General features: G+C 43.5%; 1 protein-coding gene across 1 annotated transcript; it reads left to right on the forward strand.

Annotated features, from left to right (window-relative positions):
• Nucleotides 1–20,228: 20,228 nt before the first annotated feature.
• On the forward strand, nucleotides 20,229–21,719 carry LOC134206416 (uncharacterized). The gene has a single exon (XM_062682133.1). It carries the CDS (start codon nucleotides 20,229–20,231, stop codon nucleotides 21,717–21,719), a length of 1,491 nt encoding a protein of 496 aa, XP_062538117.1.
• Nucleotides 21,720–22,616: the final 897 nt, after the last annotated feature.

Genomic DNA, 22,616 nt, shown 5'->3' on the forward strand with positions numbered 1-22,616 from the left:
TCCAGACTATAATTGTTATTATATTAAAATTAATTTGGAAATCCTTTAATTTATTTTTTTTATTTATTTTGTTCATTTAATTTCATCTGATAGAAATTGTTTTATACATATAGGGATGGGGAAAAGCTTCTTTAAGATAGCGAAGTGTTGTACTGAAAGTGTCATAAAAACCCCTTATCTTTTAACAAACATTACATAAACTGATTCGACATATTCACAACAGATTAAAAGTAAACAATATAAAAGTAAGAGTGGTCTTAGCGCTAAAACAAAATAAATGCATCTTCATATTCATTATACAGTGCGCCCAACGCCTTCCGACAACGGCTGGAGCGTATGTTACGCATCGGAATCAGGTGAGATGTTGTCCAATTTCAATTTTTTGTTAGAGTTGGTATTTTTTAACCATTTTTTCCGGCCTACAACATGGATGCGACCTTGACCCTGACCCAGGGTCGCATCCATGTTGTAGGCCGGAAAAAATGGTTAAAACATACCAACTCTAACAAAAAAAGTAAATTGGACAACATCTCACCTGATTCCAATGCGTAACATACGCTCCAGCCGTTGTCGGAAGGCGTTGGGCGTAGAGCTGAAGTCGAAAGTTCTGTACTACTCATTGAAGCGTAATGACATGTACCGAACAGGATCATGCAGCATATAATTTGCTACACGTGGTACAGCAAATTTCTTGTCCGTGGTGATCGTTCTGGAGCATACATTTGTAGAACAGCAAGCATTTCAGGAGAATCGATTTCCCCAACAAGAGCTTTAGCCACAAAACAGCCTGAGCTATTGATCTTCTATGCTCCAGAGTGTTCTAATCCCAGAAGTTGGCATCGGTGTTCATAAGGCGGTAGGTTAACAGCATCGTTCCAAGGAAGATGGCGTAGTGCATAGAGCACAAATTTCTTTTGCACGGTTTCCAGTCTTGATATCCAAACTCTCTGATATGGGCTTCAAATAACTGAGCCAAATTCGACAATGGATCGAACTAGTAGGCAATATAGTGCTGCTCAGGGGTAAAACTGCAGCCGAATCGGGTTGTACGCAAAGGTGACGTAGGACTACGTAGCTATACGAAATGGCTGGTATTTGCTATCATAATTTGTGTCTCTTTATTAACATTGAGCAAACTGCTCGGAGGTCAACTGAATCAAGAAGCCGAATGGTTGCTCCCCAGTTGGATGGACTTTAAGTCTTCAACCGTGAAAAAGGGATAAACACGACTCATCGGCTGCATCGAAACTTGACTGACTTTCAATTGACGACATCACCATCCTAGAAGACATCATCCTCAAAAATGTCCGAAATAAAGGAGAAATAAGCAGAATCGGAAGTGGCGCGGAACCAAACGCAAATATATTTATTTGCAACGTTCAGCTTCCGTCCGCGATAGAAGCATACGTGTATCGTTTTCTATGGCGCCGGTGGCAAAGTGAAAGGAACTTCAAGAAGTTATTACACACAGTTCTTTCCAGGACTTAAACTATTTATTCATAGAAAGGTATTGACCGTTGGGAAAAATTTCACCCAGACAAACAGACTATTCGGTTTAAATTTTCGTATTCATTAGCTTAAACGACATTGGCGATTCTGAAAAGATTCTCTATTTTTCATAATGTGCTATTTCCAACACTAAAGCAGCTAAAAGAAATTTTCAACTAAAGTGGCGTCTTCATCGAATTGGCTGTCATTGGTGAATTTTCTGGCAAGAATATTTGGTTTTCTTTCTGATAGCCAGAGAAGATCCATTAATTACGTAATGCAAAAAATGACCATTTTTAACCTCTCTCTCCCTTTTGTATGGATTTTCATACCCCTCCCTCCTCTAAGCATTACGTAATTCATGGTTGCTCCCTCACTGGAAATGAAATAGATTTTTCCGGGTGATCATTTTATACAAAAGAAGGTTACTCCGAGATGGTGTAACTGGTGCTTTAACCAATTAATCTACGAAGAACCTCCGTCGGCCTTCGCAACCTAGCGGCTACTGAATGAGCTCGAGATTCCCAAATTGGACGCATAGTCAAATCACTCGCAATCCATTTCTCAAGCCAACACTTCCACATGTGTGTAGTACACTTTCATATTAGAAGAGGAGCGTGAGACCGGGACCATCGTCCCTAACCCCTAATCCCAAGGCGTCAAGCGACCCGTGCCGAGGGGATGCATGGCCAGGGGGGTGAAATAATAAGCTAGGCATTTAACGGAGCCTGTGGGGTACCTGGGCACCCTCCACAGTAATTGTCCCTTACCGCGTTATGCTGGGCTCTGGCGTGGTGGACCTCTTTTCCCGAGCAACTCGTGGGACCAAAATGGAAAACCAAGTCAATTCTTCAATTAGTGGTAGTAGTGTAGGCGACAACCCCTTCGCAAGAGGTGGGTTGTTCAGGTCTCCGCCTAGGAGGCCAGAGGCAATAGTCGGCAGCTCAGTGCGCAGCGCCAGCGTGGGTCACTCAACCTTCCTCTCGGCTATAAAAACGCCGGTAGGGGTTATTGACGGCCCATGGCTTGTGGAGGCGATGAACCGCAAACGCGATGGGCTTTCGGCCTTCGAGGTGGCGACGGAACAGCTGGACGCCATCATCGACTTTGCGTCATCGAAGCATAATATCAGCAAGGACCTCAAGAGGAGCTTGCAGAAACTTCGAAAGTCGATGCTGGACGCCAAGCTGGAGAGGGCGGTCGGGACGGCCAAGTGTAAACCCGTGAAATCGGTGGAGTCGAGGTCTACCCAGACTGAGGCCCAAGGATTCGCGGACTCGGGCAAGGTCGAATCGACCGAAGGCGTGCCAGCTAAGACGGTGGTGCCAAAGTCTACCCAGACTGAGGCCCAAGTATTTACGGGTACGTCGGGGGTGACTGCTCCAACGGAGCAGACACAAAAACGGGGGAGACAGTCTCCAGGGGATGAGCTCTCTGGGGGCCGCTCCAAAACGCGGAGGGTTACTACCCCGAACAAGGGTAGTGGGGCTGGGAATCTGAACCCCGGTCAGGTACCTCCAAAACCGGGGGAGGAAAGACCTGGAAAGGTCCGTCCACTCAGGCAAGACGGTGGTAAGGGGTTACGGCAGGCTGAAAGTTCTCAGCCGCACCAGACCAGGGAAATAGAGGGGAATGACGCCTCCTGGACCCTGGTCAAGAACAAGAGGAAACCGAAGACGTCAAGGGCCGAAAAGAAGGCCCAGGCGAATGAGGGTAGCAAGAGGTCTAGGGTAGGCGCCAATCGCTCCAGGGGCGATGCCCTAGTCATCACGGCGGACGAGGCTAAGTACTCGGATGTTTTGAAGGCGATGAGGAGTGACGTCAAGCTCGGTGAACTCGGCGCCTGCGTACGTCGAATAAGATGTACCCGGGTGGGCGAGATGATACTCGAGCTGAAGCGGGGCGTCTCGCAAAAGGGCGCCGCCTACAAGAAGTTGGCGGAGGAGGTCCTAGGCGAGACGGTCAAGGTGAGGGCACTCACGACGGAGGTGAATCTAAGGGTTAAAGACCTGGACGAGATCACTGAAGTCGAAGAGCTCGTCACGGCACTGCGGCGACAGTGTGAAGTGGAGACGCCCCCCAAGCAACACAGATAGTTCCATATCAGTGTTAGCAGTATAATTACGACTTCTCCGCGAATCTCAGTTTGATTGCTAAACTCTTATATACGACTTATTTACAACGAAAAAAGCGCAAGAGGTGGAGTTAATATATAACATCTTTCAAGTTTCAAATGAATATTTTTGAAATCTCATTTATAACTGAATTATAACACACATGAAAACCGAGCTGTCATCTCATTCCGGTTAAATGTTTTTCTCAATTTGGTTTGAAAATATATTATGAAGAGCAGACATGATGTAAATATTGAATATTAATTTCGAGATCATTTTTTTTTGTATTCGTGCCACAAATATAAGTAGCTACTCCACATGCGGTTCAAAATTTATGGTGGAACATATATATGTAGCTCTTTTTCTTCTGTGCGCCATGAAAAAAAGATAATATAATGGATCACATAGTGGAAAAAATAATGCAAATGCATCGTATAGTTCGAGCGCGAACGAAAGGCATGTCTGATTTCTATAATTCAGAACTCCATTTTTATCGTACACTGATGGTTAAACTTTTTGTTACCACAGACAAAAAAACTTATCTGCAGAATATCCGATGCTATATAAATACATTGAGTTGGCCTACATTCAATGGCCTAAAAGCTTACTAAAAAGTATATGAACAGGATAGGGTAAACTATTTGTTAGTTAATTACTTCAAACCCTTTTTAATTTAATGATATCTTACGAGGTAGACGGATTTCATGGCTGTATGGATTTCGATCTCCACGACAACTGGTCCATGTTGAATCGTTCGAAAGAAATTGGGTCTGTAGAGATGGAGACGTAGTACGAAAACGTTTCTTTATTCAAATCCAATTTATCTTTTAGAACAAACCGTACACGTCGAATACACAACATATTTAATTAATTGAAAAATACTTTTGTTCAAAACTTAACAATTTTAACAATTCTTTTTGAATGGGTTTCGGTTACCGCTTATTTAATCTTTTCAACTTAAGCTGTTTATTCGAAATAAAAACTCACTTTTATTTTTTCTTACGTTTGAACCAACCTTAGTTTTTTCGATCATCTACAGAAATATTCCACCTTGCGTTCGTTCTCATGAGTGGTTTGCCTATTTTCTAGATAAATAGGCGAGATAAGCAAATCGCAAATTTCTGAGGATGACAAATGAAAATAGATTGAAACGTAAAAAACAAAAGTGATTTTATATTCCACCGAGAAAAACCAATTAAAATTGAAAAGATTTTTAGTTATTTTGAGCATATCATATTTTTCGCCCGGCACTGTATTAAGATCTGTCAAAAATATTGCATCCAGTAAGAAATGGTGATATTGTTTCAAAAACTCACATACAACACAAATGTAACTACATGAAACCATGATTATACATCTATAAATTGTTGTGTGTTGTAACAAAGTCATAAATCGGTTTTCTTATTAACCTAAAGTTATTAACTAATCTTCCAAGTTGCAAATCAAAACAATAATAGGTACATTCGAAACCATTTTCGTGCGGACATTCGCAATATATGTAGCCGAAACTAATAAAATCCAAAATATTAAAGGTAAGAGAAATTAATTTAGATCAATATTCGTGTGCTCATACCTATCTAGAAAGTAAACAGTGCTTTGAAGGCCTATTTTTGAGTGCCATACAGAATGTTAGATAGAGGTTTCGATCAAACGCAATTAGAACAAACATTCTTTTGCTGTTTTATTCAAGTTATACATAAGTTGCAAATGGAAATGTTCAAGAAATATGACTTTCCGAAACCCATAACATAAAGAACTTACATATAACTGAATCAGAACTTAATGTAACAGTTGAAACCAGTTTATAATTCATATACAACAATTCTATTTTTTTTTATTTGGAGTAAGTTGCAGGTGCTACTTGGGCCACCGCAGCCGTTCGGCTACGGAAAGGTCCGGCAGGGAGCGTCAAGGTGGGATGGTCGGTATGCCCTGTACGCATATACGAGCAACCCGAAGTTTGCTTCAAGTGCCTGGAACCGGGGCATAAGCAATGTGACTGCAAAGGCCCTGACAGAAGCAATCTCTGCCGACGCTGCGGATTGGAGGGACATAAGGCACAATGCTGCACGAACCCTCCCAATTGTTTGATTTGTTCCAGCAAAGCTGTGAACAGCAAGCACCCCATGGGGGGTTCAATGTGCCCGGCGTTTAAGCGTGCTGCAAAATCAAAGTGCAGGTAAAGCAGCAGGCTTGCTCGGCTTCGCCCGAGTGTTTGGTGTGCGCAGGTTTAGAGGAAACGGCGGAACACGTGTTGTTCGTGTGCTCACGTTTTCGCGCAATGCGTGACCACATGCTTGCCACATGTGGTCTGGACACTACCCCGGACAACCTAGTTCGGAGGATGTGTAAAGACGAAGTTGGCTGGAACGCCGTTTTATCGGCTATCGCCCAAATCGTCTCGGAGCTACACAGAAGGTGGCGCGTGGACTCAAGGATGGCTAGTTCAGGCGCAAATAAGAGGTGGTCCAAGGGATCGGAGTCGGCTTCATGGGTCATACTGGTGGTCATGCTCTGTGGTCGAACTCGATCCTTTTATCGAACAAGTGGCCGCGCGAAGAACAACATGGTATCGTCGCTTTCGCGGCGTCGGTCAACCGGGCGGGTTCCGAGCCCGAGGACGGAAAGGGGTCCTCGTCAAGGCTGGGGCAGGCGTAGTCCTCGCGTCGGCAAGTCCCTCTGTGTGCTGGCGAATAGGCCCTATCGCAGAAAGGTCAATTTGGGGTGCACGCGGCATCATCATTCTTGATACCAGTCGTGCAGAGGGAAGCAGGCGCGAAGTCGACCCTGCCCACCTTCCGAGGACATAGGGCGTGGTAAGGCCACCTGGAAAGCCGGCAATGCGCTGGCACGATACCATGGTGTTCTTCTAAAAAAGCGAGTCACGATGTTCGAGGGTGCGTCATGCACTGGTCCCCCTTTGAAGCATTACTTTCTGGTTGTACCGAAGGGACGATGGGCTTGGCGGCAATGGAAACGGTTTAGCTGGTCGGGGATGCAGTTCTGCCTCCCTCATTGGAGGTGGCCCCTAACCCAGCACTTCCTGGTCAACCCAGGATGTCTGTTGAGCAGATTCCCCCTCCATTGTTTAGGAAGAAAAAAAAAAAAAAGAGGAGCGTGAGTATTTAGAATGTCTGGCGGCTACACACATTCTTCATCAGCAACTGTACTGATCAAGTTCGGTTGTGTGAGCTATTTGCCAGTCGGTCGATCGGAGCCATTTTGATCAGTATTCTACAAAGAGCGGTCCCAAAGCATGGAAACACAATTGTAACGATTGTTTAGTGCACACGGCGTACAGCAATTTAAGCGCCACTCTCTGAGATTGAGAGGTTGCTGACGCTGATAAAGTCCGGCCAAAGACTCCTCACTAGGGCAGGTTTGAAAGTGGCTCTATCACTCGAACACACCGACCTCCTCCAAACGTGGAACAACAGGAAAATCGAACTCGATGCGAAAAGGAAAAAAATAACTAAAGGTCCAAAACGAACTGCTAAATGTTTCACTGGACTGACGTTAATAGATACAACTAGTGGAAGGGCAGTTAGAATCATAATTCATTACATGGCTAGCTTTCAAATGATACAATTTATACATCTCAAGGGATATGCTAGGTGAATTATAGGGGAAGTGTACCGGTTTTGGCCACCCTATTGTCTGGCCAACCCTGAAAAATGCATATTTTCCAAAAAACTATCGATCAGTTTTCACAGTGAGAAGGCATGAGGGATATATCTGTCTTATCTTTGATAAAAAACAGCTGATAAAACCCTCGGAAATTGAGTATGTATGTGTGTGTGTATGTGTGTGCATAAAAACTAAGAAAAACATTAGACAACTTTTCATATAGTAATCCTAAACCGACAGCAAACCGCAACAAGCTCCATTCGACAGGGGGTAAAGCCTAGTTGATCATTTTTGAATTTCATAACGATCAATCGTTGCGTTTAAAAGTTATAAAGAAAATGGTACTTCGACCATATTAGGTATCACCATATTAGGTATCTTGGCTAAATGCGAGAAAGGCATAATCACCACTCGGTGTATTAAGTTGGGTTTTTGCTTGAATAAATACTTGCGGTAACGTTGGGCGCCGTTGAGGATCGATGGCGGGTTCATGCCAGGCATGCAGGTCTCAATTCGTGGTAGCACGTTCGATTCCGGTAGACAGTCCGGGGCTATCAATTGTCAGCATGGACTACTGACGCCGGAGGAGGTTAGCCTTCTCCAGTCGACGATGCAAATAGCGTAAGCCCTCGACGTGGTAGCGATGATGCACCATGGCCTTCGGTTGACCACTCCGGTAGTGAACGATGAAACAGCCCTGGACGCAGAATGCGGAGGCTCGTACTCCTGCAGCGAGATCAGAAATTTTCACGGGCTTTGACACCGGCCAGGCGGTGGAGGAAGCGCGGCTTGTTTCCACCAGTGAGACGGGGGAAGTTAATGGGCCATCTTCTGGGGCACTGCAGGGCAGTGATGATACAACTTCAATGTCTTCGGTCGCCCACGCCCGATGTGTCGACGCGGCCTTCTTCGGTGTTTGCGTCGCGAATGGAACGGGTCAGGGCCTACAGATCTACTGGTACGACCGTCTTGTCTTGTTTGGCTTGGCCGAACACGGGGCAGAAAACGTCACTGAGGTAGTTTGGGTGCACAGACCCTCAACGCGGATTGTGGAGGCGAACAGTGACGAGACCAGAAAATCTTCGACCATCCCGGAGGCCTGAGGGCGTCACCAGGGCTGTTATGCCTGGATGAGCTTTCACGTGGGCTTGGAATGGTTGGCGACAGTCGCGATCACGTGCGCCGATGATGTATTCGTGGTGGGACTAAGAGTTTACTCTTCCAGTCCACGAGCGTAGGTAGCACGTCGTCGTCCCATTTGCATGGTCCATACCACTTGGTACGACTTTGCATCTAACCCATACTCTGAGGCGGAGGAGAAGAGTGTGCATAAGTGGGCCCGAAAATTAGTACCTAGTCAATGAGTACCCAGAAACTACCACGGCGATGCCACCGTAACAGGCCATTTTTGAAATCAACCCTTTCTGTTCAGAAAATGCTGGTTCTAAGAAGATTTAATTTTCTTCTCCCAATGTGCTTTTCCAATAATTAACTGTAGTCAAACTCGATGACTTTTCTGTAAGACGCCATCATTTGGAATAAATTTTCAGCATCGCCACTGCATCACGCGGGATCGCAACAGACGACATTTTTGTAATCAACCCTTTCTTCACATAAAATGCTGGTTCGTTGAGGTTGAATGATGACCACCGACGCCGACGACCACCATCAATGCGATGGTTTTCCGTTGAAAATGCTACCAGTGCCATCGTGCTGCTGTTTCCGCTCCGCTGCGTCCGCTCTGCGTGAAATCTTGTTCGAACTGAGGATTAGATCCAAACCCGCAAGTTGCTTGATTTTGATGTCTGTATTTCCGATGCATGCTCGGGATTGATTAATTTAATAATTAAATTAAATTAACGATGACTCATCCTTGAACGAATGGTCCAAAAATATTGAAAATCCATCCAGAATCGGCTGGGATATTAACGTTCAAAGTCTATCATATTTTCGTGACGGCCTCCGATGTTCGCCATCGCAAAGTGTTCCCCAATATAGAAAAGACAGACGTAGTCCTACGTCAAAAGACCGGGGTTTTTTTTATGGGAACCATCTGCCATTCGGGTGGTTTTCGTAAGGAGCAGTAGCAAAAAAAAACAATTCATTCCGGAATCTATTCACTCGTTTATTCCTCGGAAATACACCATGTTGAAGCTGCTTCTTACTGTGACTTAAAGAAGATTTGCGAGGAGTTCATCAGTGCGGGAATACGTGGAAGAATATGGAGGGACACGAAGTTGTGGGTAAGATTTTGAATCGGTGTGAATTTGGAACTATCTGCTGGATTCCTACTTCAGCTCGGAAATCTTTTCGTCAGTAAATATGGTGTTCTGGAATCAATAATATGAAATGCTGGCAAAATTTTGTTGACTTTCGCTTGGACTCTGCTGGGCTAAGCAGTGGGAGTGGGCCATTTGGCATAACGGACATTTGGCGTAATTGGGACCAGCGTCAAAGGTGAGGGTCTTTTGGCATAACGGACATTTGCAAAATTTTTCTTTGCGTTCGCTAAATGGTGACTAAGTGGTGCGGGAAATACCCCAGAATAGTAAATATAACACCCGTCGAAAACAATATTAAAAAGACATTGCAATGTCTTTTTAATATTATTTTTGACGGGTGTTATATTTACTATTCCGGGGTGTTTCCCGCACCACTTAGTCACCATTTAGCGAACGCAAAGAAAAATTCTCGTAGAAATAAGGCATTTGCAATGCAATGCAAAAGTAGGCCCATGCCCGAATTAGAGCAATGGTGGATGTGATCCCTTCTTTAAAAGTAGGCACTTGCCCGGATTATGACAATGGTGGTTATGATTTCTTCTATAAAAGAAGACGCTTGCCCGGATTGAAGCAATGGTGGATGTGATCCCTTCTTTAAAAGTAGGCGCATACCCGGATTAATGCCATGGTGGATGCGATCCCTTCTTTAAAAGTAGGCGCTTGCATGGATTATGGCAATGGAGGATGTGATCCCTTCTTTAAAAGAAGGTGCATGCCCAGAATATGAAAATGCTGGATACGATTCCTTCTTTAAAAGAAGGCGCTTGCCCGGATTGAGGCAAAGGTGGATGTGATCTCTTCTTTAAAAGTAGGCGCTTGCCCGGATTATAACAATGGTGGATGTGATTGGGGCCCTCCTTAGCCGTGCGGTAAGACGCGCGGCTACAAAGCAAGACCATGCTGAGGGAGGCTGGGTTCGGTTCCCGGTCCCGGTCTAGGCAATTTTCGGATTGGAAATTGTCTCGACTTCCCTGGGCATAAAAGTATCATCGTGCTAGCCTCATGATATACGAATGCAAAAATGGTAACCTGGCTTAGAAACCTCGCAGTTAATAACTGTGGAAGTGCTTAATGAACACTAAGCTGCGAGGCGGCTCTGTCCCAGTGTGGGAATGTAATGCCAATAAGAAGAAGAAGAAGAAGGATGTGATTCCTTCTTTAAAATAATGCGTATTATCGCGGGGACTCTCACTACGGGGACCTAACCAAAGCGGACGCTGGGGACGAGACCTCACAGGCCTTGCCACCAGGGGTTCCCAAACTCTTTTTTCAGGGTCGGCTCTTTGCGCTGATCAGAAGTTCAAACACTCAGTTGTTTTTCACTTTTAGTTTTAGATTTTTTTATTGAACTTACTTTTAGTGTAGGTGTGTATGTGTATGCTGGGCCGGCCGGCGATGGTGGGGGTTTCTGGGCAAATCTGGGCGTTGCGGCGTAATCGGAATCGTGGAATCGCTTGCGCTTGGGGGCGTCCGATATCGCGCGGGATGTCAATCACGGTATCTTTCTCTCGTGGGTCGTAGCACAGGGATAGGGCAGACCTCGCTACAGGATATCGCCACACGTGCTTGGCGAACCGACAGGGTCACGGGATTGGAGCCTATTCTCCGAGGCTATGAGTTGGCGGTGGCACTGACAACGTGGTCACACACTGGCTCAGGGTCTAAGCCAACACTTAATGGGTCCTGAGGGAAAGTTGGGGAGGTCTTAGGGTTGCACTTTTTTTCCCAATAGGTATGGTTACCTGACTCAATTAATGCTTCCTCGCGGGTATTATTTCCACTCACTAACAAACTAACTTCAAATGGTTTTATAATTGAAGTCTCACAGTCACAACCTTGAAAGATTTCTTTAAACTTTCCGAAACTCCGAAACGATCTTGGTTGTCCAAAGGCTCGAGTGGAAAAGACAGAGCTGATCCCGACTCAATTATAGCAAACCCATGTCCTACCTCCCCTCCACTTTCTCATCCTTTCTAAATATCCTCTTTGCCCCTCGTTTGGATCCATTCGTTATTCCACGGTATGTTTCATCCACCCACCCCTTGTATGTGTGTTTCGTGTTATGTGCGTTACAATTTCATTTGTTATTCAAATTAACAGTTGGATTTAGGGAGTTGTGTGCTTATAGTTTTTCTTACTAGAGAAGTATTTAAATACTTGTATACAAACTTCTTTACAACATAAACAATATTAATTCGTAGTATGCATGATATTTGCGATACTCTGAATACCTTACTACTCTACCTATACATTGCTAGGGTTGGATCCTAGGGTGAAGTACCCAAAACGGTAACATGCGCTAGCCTGGATTGAGGCAATGGTGAATGTGATCCTTTCCCTAAAAGTAGGCGTTTGGCCGAATAATTGCAATGGAGGATATGATACCTTCTTTAAAAATAGGCGTGTGGCCGTATTATGGCAATGACGGATGTTATTCCTTTCTTTAAAAGTAGACACTTGCGAGGATTATGACAATGGTGGATGTGATTTCTTCTTTAGAAGAAGGCGCTTGCCCGGATTGAAGCAATGGTGGATGTGATCCATTATTTAAAAGTAGGCGCATGCCCAGATTAAGGCCATGGTGGATACGATCCCTTCTTTAAAAGTAGGCGCTTGCATGGATTATGGCAATGGAGGATGTGATCCCTTCTTTAAAAGAAGGTGCATGCCCAGAATATGAAAATGCTGGATACGATTCCTTCTTTAAAAGAAGGCGCTTGCCCGGATTGAGGCAAAGGTGGATGTGATCTCTTCTTTAAAAGTAGGCGCTTGCCCGGATTATAGCAATGGTGGATGTGATTCCTTCTTTAAAAGAAGGCGCTAGCCTGGATTGAGGCAACGGTGGATGTGATCCCTGCCTTAAAAGTAGGCGTTTGGCCGAATAAATGCAATGGAGGATATGATACCTTCTTTAAAATAGACGTGTGGCCGTATTATGGCAATGACGGATGTGATCCCTTCTTTAAAAGTAGGTACTTGCCCAGATTTTGACTATGTAGGATATGATCTCTCCTTTAAAAGTAGGGGCTTGCCTGGATTGAGTCAATGGTGGATGTGATCCATTATTTAAAAGTAGGTGCTGGCCCAAATTATGACAATGCTGGATGAGATTCCCTCTTTAAAAGAAGGTGCTTGCCCGGATTGATGCAATGGTGGATGTGATCTCTTCTTTAAAAGTAGGTCTTGCCCGGATTATGACAATGGTGGATGTGATCCCTTCTTTAAAAGTAGGCGCTTGCAAGGATTATGCCAATGGATGATTTGATTCGTTCTTTAAAAGTAGGAGCTTGCCCAGATTTAAGCAATGGTGAATGTAATCCCTTCTTTAAAAGTAGGCCCTGTCTGGATTATGGCAATGGTGGATGTGACTCCTTCTTTATAAGTAGGAACCTACCGGGAATAAATCAATGATAGATGCAATCTCTTTCCCGAGTAGCACAATTCAGATTGATTTGGTTGCAGTAACTCATATGTGACTTGATTGGTTTTAGTAACTCGTCTACGACAAGTGTATTGCTTAAGTTTTTAAAGTTAGGCGCTTGCCCGGATTAAGGCAATGGTGGATTTGATACGGTCTTAAGGCGCATGCCCGAATTGCAGCAATGGTGGATGTAATCCCTGCTTTAAAAGTAGGCATGTGCCCGGAATAAGTCGATGATGGATATGATCCCTCCCTCGGAAGTAATTCTGCCGTTATGTTATTTCGTTCTTCCGGAAAATGTCTACCATCAGTCTAAATTTATCAGAAAACAGCCTCGACCTACTTTATCTACGCTAAATAATACATGAAATATCCCATTCGCTTTCACAGTTCGAAATTATGCCAAATGTCCGTTATGCCAAATGACCTTTATGTAAAATGGCCTTTATGCCAAATGACGTTATGCCAAATGACCCAGACCCAATCTCAGCATATTTCAAAATAGTAGGGTAAAAGACCCTGTAAATATTTGACGAGACTACGGAATCACTTGACATGGGAAAGCACAATTGCAGATGCCTTTCCCGCGTGAGGATCTGTTCTGGATTGAGGGGATGACGATGCACCCCCTGTATTGCCAAAACACTGGAACAATGAATCTGTCATCATCGTCATTGTCAATCATACGCGATGGGTAAGCAAGCATGACAGTATGAGCCTTGCATGCACCTCACAGACCCAATAGTGGAGGAACTAAGCACGTTCCACCACTATTTGTTGCTTCACATCAAGTCTATACCTACTGTAACGACCCCTTGGTCGACGCGTCGCTTCAAATTGAGGGAGCAGAGCGGTAGGTTGTAAAACGTCAACGCATCGAGCTCTTGGGCGAATTCTGTTGTTATCCAGCATAGCAATTCACGTTATCAGATAAAATCCAAAACAAGAAAGAACTTCTCTACGACGTGTTATCACTCTATGCATTGTTTCATGCCTTATAACGTAGTTAGTAATCAGGAAATAAGTGGAATATTAACTGTAGTTAGCTTAAACCCTGTGTTAAACTTTGGTATGTTTTTCTTCATACGATACGAAAGGATAAATAATTAAACTACGTTTGTTTTAGCTAACCCTAAAAATAGCAACGTTTGCCCACACAATACGTTGCCCTTTTCCTCAAATATTCTTATAATTTCTGGCGGTAAGAAAGATTAGAATTCGAGCTTGTTACACGATTCATCTAGCGTTGTTTTTCGAACAGGTAACATTATATTTGTAGCGTGTGGTATAGATTTGGTACGGATACACAAAACTTTAAAAATAGTAGAGGTAAATCTGAAATAGGGTAAATGATGTATCTTGGACAAGCGCAGGACATTCATTAGAAAATATATCGAGATTGAATAGTATAAAACAATTGAAAACCACTAGGTTCATCCAAATACATAACCTATGATTAGTCTTGTGTCTCCATTGCCCAATTTTTGAGTAAATTACGTTTACTAGGTGTAAACTGTGATATACTGCGAACTGAAATATTTTCTTTTTGGACATCAAATATATAATTTCGACATGGAAAATGCATATATTTTGGACAGAGTCATTTTCTCCTAATTTAAAAATGGCCACCTACAGATCTCAATGGTATGACTTACCTACACGTATCCACATTCATTTAAATGCATTTATTTGCTTAACTGACATAGATTAAATCAGAAATTAACATTGTTTCGCAATCTTATCGATATCATTGAAAACAGCCTGAAAGTTGGCAATTAATGGTTCATCCATGTACTGCACATGGGGTGACCAATAAATGTCTGATGCATAAAAACATAACTTTATTTTGGTCACTCTTTTTTCATCCGTCTCAAGTTCATGTTAAGCGATTGGAATATGTTAGCATCTCAATTACAATCAAACTTTGGCCGCAGGACCTCAAGATTGCCGTTTGAACCAATTCAAACGTGTTTCAGGTGCATGTTACGAAGAGTCTTAAAATGCATGTTCACCTGCATACTGGCATCCAGCAGGCACTTTGGTAGAAAGCTTTAGATTTTAGATAATTTTAAAGATAAATAATAGTTGATTTGTGAATTCTCATCAGGAGCCGCTAGAGTCGAGGTAAAAGTATGCAATGATCATACTTTCGATAAAAAATTTCCTACACATTATCTAAAATTGATCGAAGGAGCTCAGGCTTGTCCAAAATATGTACATGTCCAAAATATATCATTTACCCTAATGACAAAGAAATGAAACTCTTTATTATATAAATAATAAATTGCAGGATTTGAACTAATCATATAAAGAGCAGGAGTAGAAGTTACTCAATGAAGAAAAATAAGCTCACTAAACGTAAGATATAACTATAATTGAATCATGAATATTTCATTAACATTACATATGTTCAATTACAGAAAGTTTTTAATATATGCTAATATTAAAAACCTGGAAGAGTTTTATTCTTCGTTGGCATCCGCCACAAGTTAAAAACTTTGTTTAAGTTAACACTCAATCCAATCCTGCTGCGAATATGTCGAATCGCTCCCACGTATCCGCCACCGGGCCACAAGTTCAAGGGATTCAATGCTCTACACCGAAGCAGTGCGAGGTATGCAGTAGTATGGGAAACGGTCATCTTTGGCAGTGCATTATATGCAGCAAATGGAATCACCCAGCCTGCGTTGGCGAAGACCCAGCCATGCAGTGTCATTCGTTCTTTTGTCCTGGATGTAAACATCGCACTGGTGCCGTGAGGAAGACGTACCCCGCGCCACACCCTGCAGCTGTTCCTGTAAGTACAGTCCCTCTCGAATACGTGAATATGTCATGGTCACAAATATCTCCTGTCACGACTGGACCATCGACCTTGACTATTCCGTCAAGCATAACTACTGAACCCTGTACCATGATTCCTGTCAATACGATCGTTCCACAAGTCAACTTTGCTACTGCTCCTCAAAGCAATCTGGTGTTTCCGCGCCCATTTCCGCCGTTGTCCAATCTTGCTCAGGCGCTGCCACCGTATTACAAACAATCACTGATCAATCCAGCTTCTTCGATGCCTCCAAGCAGTGCGCCGCTTGCCACCACATGCGTGCGGGACCCCATGGTAGCCTCACCTGTGTTACATCCGATTAGTCTTCCAACGCCTTCATTAGCAGAAAATCTTCCTTCTGGTTCACAAGGTGTTGCAACTACTGCCGTTCAAGTTTTTGGCGAATGTATAGCACCGTCGATGCTGCCTGCAAGCAATCAACTAAACAACAAGAATCAGGGTTCAGTTGGTAACAAAAGTCAGTCTTCGAAGGTTGCTAGTTCCAGATCATCTACCAGGCGGAAACAAATGCAATTGGATCTTCAACGGCTAGACGAAGAAAGGAAGTTACAGGAAAAAGAAGAAGCTAGTAAACGAGAATATCTTCAAAAACGATTTGAATTGCTGAAAGAAATCGCTAGTGAGACGTCTTCGACATCTGATATCAGTGTAATGGAAGAAATGCCCAATGATAAAGTCAGCTCTTGGTTGCAACGTGATGCTACAAACAACGAACTAGAACACCGTTCAATGTCTAATCCACAGCGCTCTATTTACATACGTCCAGCTCCAGCTATTCCTGCTACGATTGGTGATCCTGTTACACACCGTACGTTCATCAGCAATGCTCCAGTTGGACGGCCAAGTATTCAGAATGAAAGCAGGGCCCCACCCAGGAGCATTAGATTTGCTGACTCTACAGTACCAGACTTCGAACCAAGACAACGCTCAACTCCTAGACGAATACAGTCTGATTATGAATACAATCTTTCGCAAAGCCATGTTGCGGCTCGCCAGGCTGTTTCACGAGATCTTCCGACGTTCAACGGTTCCCCAGAAGAGTGGCCATTGTTTTATTCCACATTTAATTCTACCGAAATGTGCGGCTATACACCGGAGGAGAACCTCTTGCGTCTTCAGAAATGTTTAAAGGGAAAGGCATACGATTCCGTAAAATGTAGACTTATGCATCCAACCAATGTACCAGGAATTATCTCCACGCTGAAAATGCTATTTGGAAACCCTGAAGTAATCATACACAATTTGATAGCAAAAATCAGCACCGCCTCTGCTCCAAAAGTAGATAAATTAGAAACAGTAGTCGAATATGCACTGACGGTCCAAAATCTTTGCGCGACCATCGAGGCATGCGAGCTGGTGGAATATTCCTATAACGTGGTTCTTTTGAAAGAGCTTGTCGATAAACTACCTCCATCGATCAAACTCGACTGGGCCAAACATCGACGTTCCCTCTCAGTGGTAACCCTTTCCGAATTTGCTGATTGGCTGTACGATCTAGCCGAGACTGTTTGCCCGATCGCAACGCTATCCAACGTTCGAACAGGAAAAGGTGGATCAGCTTTCCTAAACGTGCATAGCGAAGAAACATGCACCGAGAGTAGCCAGCAGCTCCCCAAACCATGTCCAACTTGTGAAGGCAGTTGTTCAGATCTTAGTAAGTGCCGTCGGTTTTTAGATTTTGGATACAACTCCAGATGGTCAGCCGTTAAGGAATCTGGGGTGTGCAGGAAATGTTTGAAGAAGCATAAAACAGCTTGCAAACCTCAGCAGTTGTGTGGTCGAAATGGTTGCACTTTCAAGCATCACCCGCTACTTCATAATATTCAACGTGACAGTGCTGCCTCCTCATCCCAAATCAAAGGTCATGTTCATTCCAATGAAAAAGAAGAAACGTATGAGAAAAAATCGGATAAGGGTGGCTGTAATACTCATCATAAACCGACAACCAAAACGCTGTTTCGTATTGCGCCAGTTGTGTTATATGGTCGTGACAAGGTTTTGAAAACCTACGCTTTCTTAGATGATGGATCAGCGTTTACATTAATGGATATACAACTTGCTGCAGAACTCAACCTGGAGGGCGAACGAGAACCTATATGTTTAAGATGGACTGAGATAGGCAACGTTATGAAAACAACTCGATGCGAGTACAGCTTGAAATTTCTGGGACTGGACAACATGCGAAGAAGTACAATCTAAGAGAGGTGCACACCGTACCAAATCTAGGACTTTTCCATCAAACACTTCACATGAATGATCTTCGGCTCCAATATAGTCACCTTAAGGGAGTTCCAGCAGAATCATATGATGATGTTCAACCTCGATTATTGATCGGAGTCAATAACGCAAACCTTGGATTTGCGCAGAAGGGTCGTGAAGGGGGACTGTTAGAGCCAGTAGCCACAAAACTCCGACTTGGCTGGACTATCTATGGTGGTTCAGCAGGTGCATACTCTGGGTATCACAATTGGAGTGTCAATCCATGCTGTGAGAATAGCGATAATATCTTACAGCGTGCGATGCAGGAATATTTCTTGCTGGAAAATATAGGAATTTCAAAACCTAATCATCTAGTTCAATCAGTTGAGGATGAACGAGCTCAAAAATTTTTGCAAACTATGAAGCGATCAAACAATGGCCGTTTTGTGACCCGATTACTGTGGAAGTTTGACGATTTCCGGCTACCAAACAGTAAAATCGTAGCGCTTCAACGTTTCAGATGTTTAGAAGCAAGGATGAAGAAAGAACCTGCATTAGCTGAAGTTTTGCGTAGTAAGATAAAAGATTATTTGATCCAGGGTTACATTCGAAAACTGACTCCAGCAGAACTGAACGAACGCAAACCACGGGTTTGGTATCTTCCCATATTTCCCGTGTTTAATCCAAATAAGCCCGGGAAGATAAGAATTGTATGGGATGCAGCCGCAAAAACGCAAGGTGTGTCGCTTAACTCATTACTGCTCAAGGGACCAGACCAATTAACGTCCTTGAGTGGTATTCTCTACTCATTCAGGGAAAAAAAGGTGGCCATCTGCGGAGACATCCGAGAGATGTTTCACCAAACACTCATTGCTGAAGAGGACCAGGATTGTCAACGCTTCTTGTGGAGGGAAAACTCTTATGATCTGGAACCTAGCACGTTTGTGATGCAAGTCATGACGTTCGGCGCATCGTGCTCACCAAGTTGCGCGCAGTATGCAAAGAATTTGAACGCGTCGGAGTACGAGAAACAGTATCCCGCAGCGGCTGAGGCAATCAAGAAGAAACACTATGTGGACGACATGTTGATGAGTGTTGAGACGGTAGACGAAGCGATTAAACTTGCTCAAGATGTGAGATATGTGCATGCACAAGCGGGATATGACATGCGTAACTATCTCTCTAATTGTCCTGAAGTGCTTAGGGCATTAGATGTAGAAAAATCGAGCGAGAAAAGTCTTAATATCATGACGGAAATAGCCACCGAGAAGATACTAGGAATGTGGTGGTGTACTTCTACGGATGCATTTACCTACAAGCTATCCCCGAAACATGATCGTGATCTGCTTGCTGGAAACTTGCGGAAACCTACAAAGCGGGAGATGCTGCGTACCTTAATGGCAATATTTGACCCGTTGGGATTAATATCCAACCTTCTGATAGCCCTTAAAATAATTATGCAGGAGGTTTGGCGATCAGGTATTGACTGGGATGACGTAATCCCCGATACCATACAGAATAAGTGGGAACAATGGCTGCAAGCCCTTCCACGAGTACAATACATCAGTATTCCACGCTGCTTTCGTGTTTCAACAAACTTGGGAGAAAATACTGATGTGCAACTACACACTTTCGTTGACGCCAGTGAATATGGATACGCAGCTGTGAGCTATCTTCGTTTCGAACAACAGGGAATTGTTGAATGTGCGATTGTGTCGGCGAAAGCTAGAGTTGCACCTCTACGCTTTATCTCCGTACCCAGGCTAGAGCTACAGGCGGCAGTTATTGGTGCCAGATTGGCTGAGACAATATCTAATTCACTCTCGTTCAAAATAAATGAACGCGTTTTTGGACAGATGCACGTGACGTTCTGTGCTGGATACGGTCAGACCACAGACGTTATACCCAATTCGTAGCCTTTCGCGTAAGTGAACTGCTTGAGACAACCTCTGTTTCAAATTGAGATGGGTTAGCTCCAAGGACAATGTAGCAGATGAAGGTACCAAGGGACAGCATCAACCAGATCTTACTAACAACAGCAGATGGTTCAAAGGACCAGATTTTTGTGGAGTGAACCTGCAATTTGGCCGACTGAGCCAGCTCACAACTCTGGAACCAGGGAAGAACTACGAGCTCATTTGCTTGTTCACGTTTCCAGTCCAATATTAGTCGTAGATTCGAGCCTATTCGGAACATGGGAACGACTTCGTCGTGTTACTGCTAGGTTGTTCAGATACCAAGGAAATCTGCGAAAAATGGTGAAAAAGCAGCAACGAACAATCGGACCACTGTCCACGAACGAACTACAACGTGCATCCACCCTCCTGTATAAACAAGTACAGCAAGCGTCATACTCTGAGGAGATTCATTTGCTGTCAAAATCGCAAGATCATCAAATACCCAAGACGAGCCCATTACATGGTTTCACACCCTTTCTGGATGATGATGGAGTAATAAGAATGCAAGGAAGGATCAGCAAATGCGAGTACGCTTCGATGGATACGAAAAATCCCATTATTCTTCCCAAAGACCATCATCTCACGAAACTGATTGTGACACATTACCACGTGCGGTATCATCACTGTAACCACGAAACAGTGGTTAACGAGCTACGGCAAATGTACTATATTCCTAAGCTAAGAATTGTTTGCAAAAGCGTAAGAGCAAATTGTCAACTCTGCAAGAATCAGAGAGCTAAACCAGTTGCACCGCAAATGGGTAGTTTACCGGAAGCTAGACTAGCCGCATTTACCCGGCCATTTTCATACATTGGGGTGGATTATTTTGGACCAACAAACGTCGCGGTTGGACGGCACCTTGAAAAAAGATGGGGCGTACTTATAACTTGCCTAACTACACGTGCAATTCATTTGGAGATCGCCCACTCACTCAATGCGGACTCCTGTGTTATGGCACTGCGCAATTTCATGGCAAGGCGAGGTGTGCCGATACGGATATTTAGCGATCGAGGAACAAACTTCATAGCAGCTTGCAAGGAGCTTGATTCGGCATTAAAGGAGATGAACCAAGATCATGTGATACGAGAAATTGTCAGCCCACACACAGATTGGGAGTTCCTTCCTCCAGCTTCGCCACACATGGGAGGGTGTTGGGAGCGACTTGTGCGCTCAGTAAAAGTCAACTTACAAAAGATGAATCCACAACGTAACCCAACAGATGAATCGTTACGCAACACACTGATTGAAATCGAGAATATTGTCAACTCACGTCCTCTTACGTTTGTGCCAGTTGCTGACTTAGATGCTCCCGTTTTGACCCCTAATCATTTCCTGCTGGGTTCATCGAATGGATTGAAACCAGCAATCCCGTTTGAAGACAGCAGTCGCATACTAAGGCGAGCATGGCGTGGATCACAAGCAGAAGCGAACCTATTTTGGCGCAGGTGGGTGCGCTACTACATGCCGGAGCTAACTAAGCGATCTAAATGGTTTCATAAAGTTAAACCGATCAGCGTGAACGACATTGTCATCGTGGTTGACCCGGGGCTACCCAGAAACTGTTGGCCCATGGGACGCATCATATCGGTAAAGAAAAGTAAGGACGAGCAGGTTCGAACCGCTACTGTTCAAACGAGAAATGGGATCTACGAGAGACCTGCAACAAAGCTAGCGATTCTTGATGTGCGACGCGATGATTCGGTAAGCCAGCAATCCGGCGTACCTGGGGGGGACTGTAACGACCCCTTGGTCGACGCGTCGCTTCAAATTGAGGGAGCAGAGCGGTAGGTTGTAAAACGTCAACGCAACGAGCTCTTGGGCGAATTCTGTTGTTATCCAGCATAGCAATTCACGTTATCAGATGAAATCCAAAACAAGAAAGACTTCTCTACGACGTGTTATCACTCTATGCATTGTTTCATGCCTTATAACGTAGTTAGTAATCAGGAAATAAGTGGAATATTAACTGTAGTTAGCTTAAACCCTGTGTTAAACTTTGGTATGTTTTTCCTCATACGATTTGAAAAATAAATAATTAAACTACGTTTGTTTTAGCTAACCCTAAAAATAGCAACGTTTGCCCACACAATACGTTGCCCTTTTCCTCAAATATTCTTATAATTTCTGGCGGTAAGAAAGATTAGAATTCGAGCTTGTTACACGATTCATCTAGCGTTGTTTTTCGAACAGGTAACATTATATTTGTAGCGTGTGGTATAGATTTGGTACGGATACACAAAACTTTAAAAATAGTAGAGGTAAATCTGAAATAATGACAAAGAAATGAAACTCTTTATTATATAAATAATAAATTGCAGGATTTGAACTAATCATATAAAGAGCAGGAGTAGAAGTTACTCAATGAAGAAAAATAAGCTCACTAAACGTAAGATATAACTATAATTGAATCATGAATATTTCATTAACATTACATATGTTCAATTACAGAAAGTTTTTAATATATGCTAATATTAAAAACCTGGAAGAGTTTTATTCTTCGTTGGCATCCGCCACACCTACTTCATTTCACTTACCTCAAGAGTGCATAAGGGAGATCATTAAATATATTTCAACCGAAAAGTGTTGTAATTTCAGCAGCATCCATTATTGCCACCTAAAATTATATCTCCAATTATTGGCTAATTCTCCATGGATTATGAAGGGTATCACCAACAGATTTCCAAG

The sequence above is a fragment of the Armigeres subalbatus genome, chromosome 1, assembly GCF_024139115.2.
Source record: "Armigeres subalbatus isolate Guangzhou_Male chromosome 1, GZ_Asu_2, whole genome shotgun sequence".
NCBI lineage: Eukaryota > Metazoa > Arthropoda > Insecta > Diptera > Culicidae > Armigeres > Armigeres subalbatus.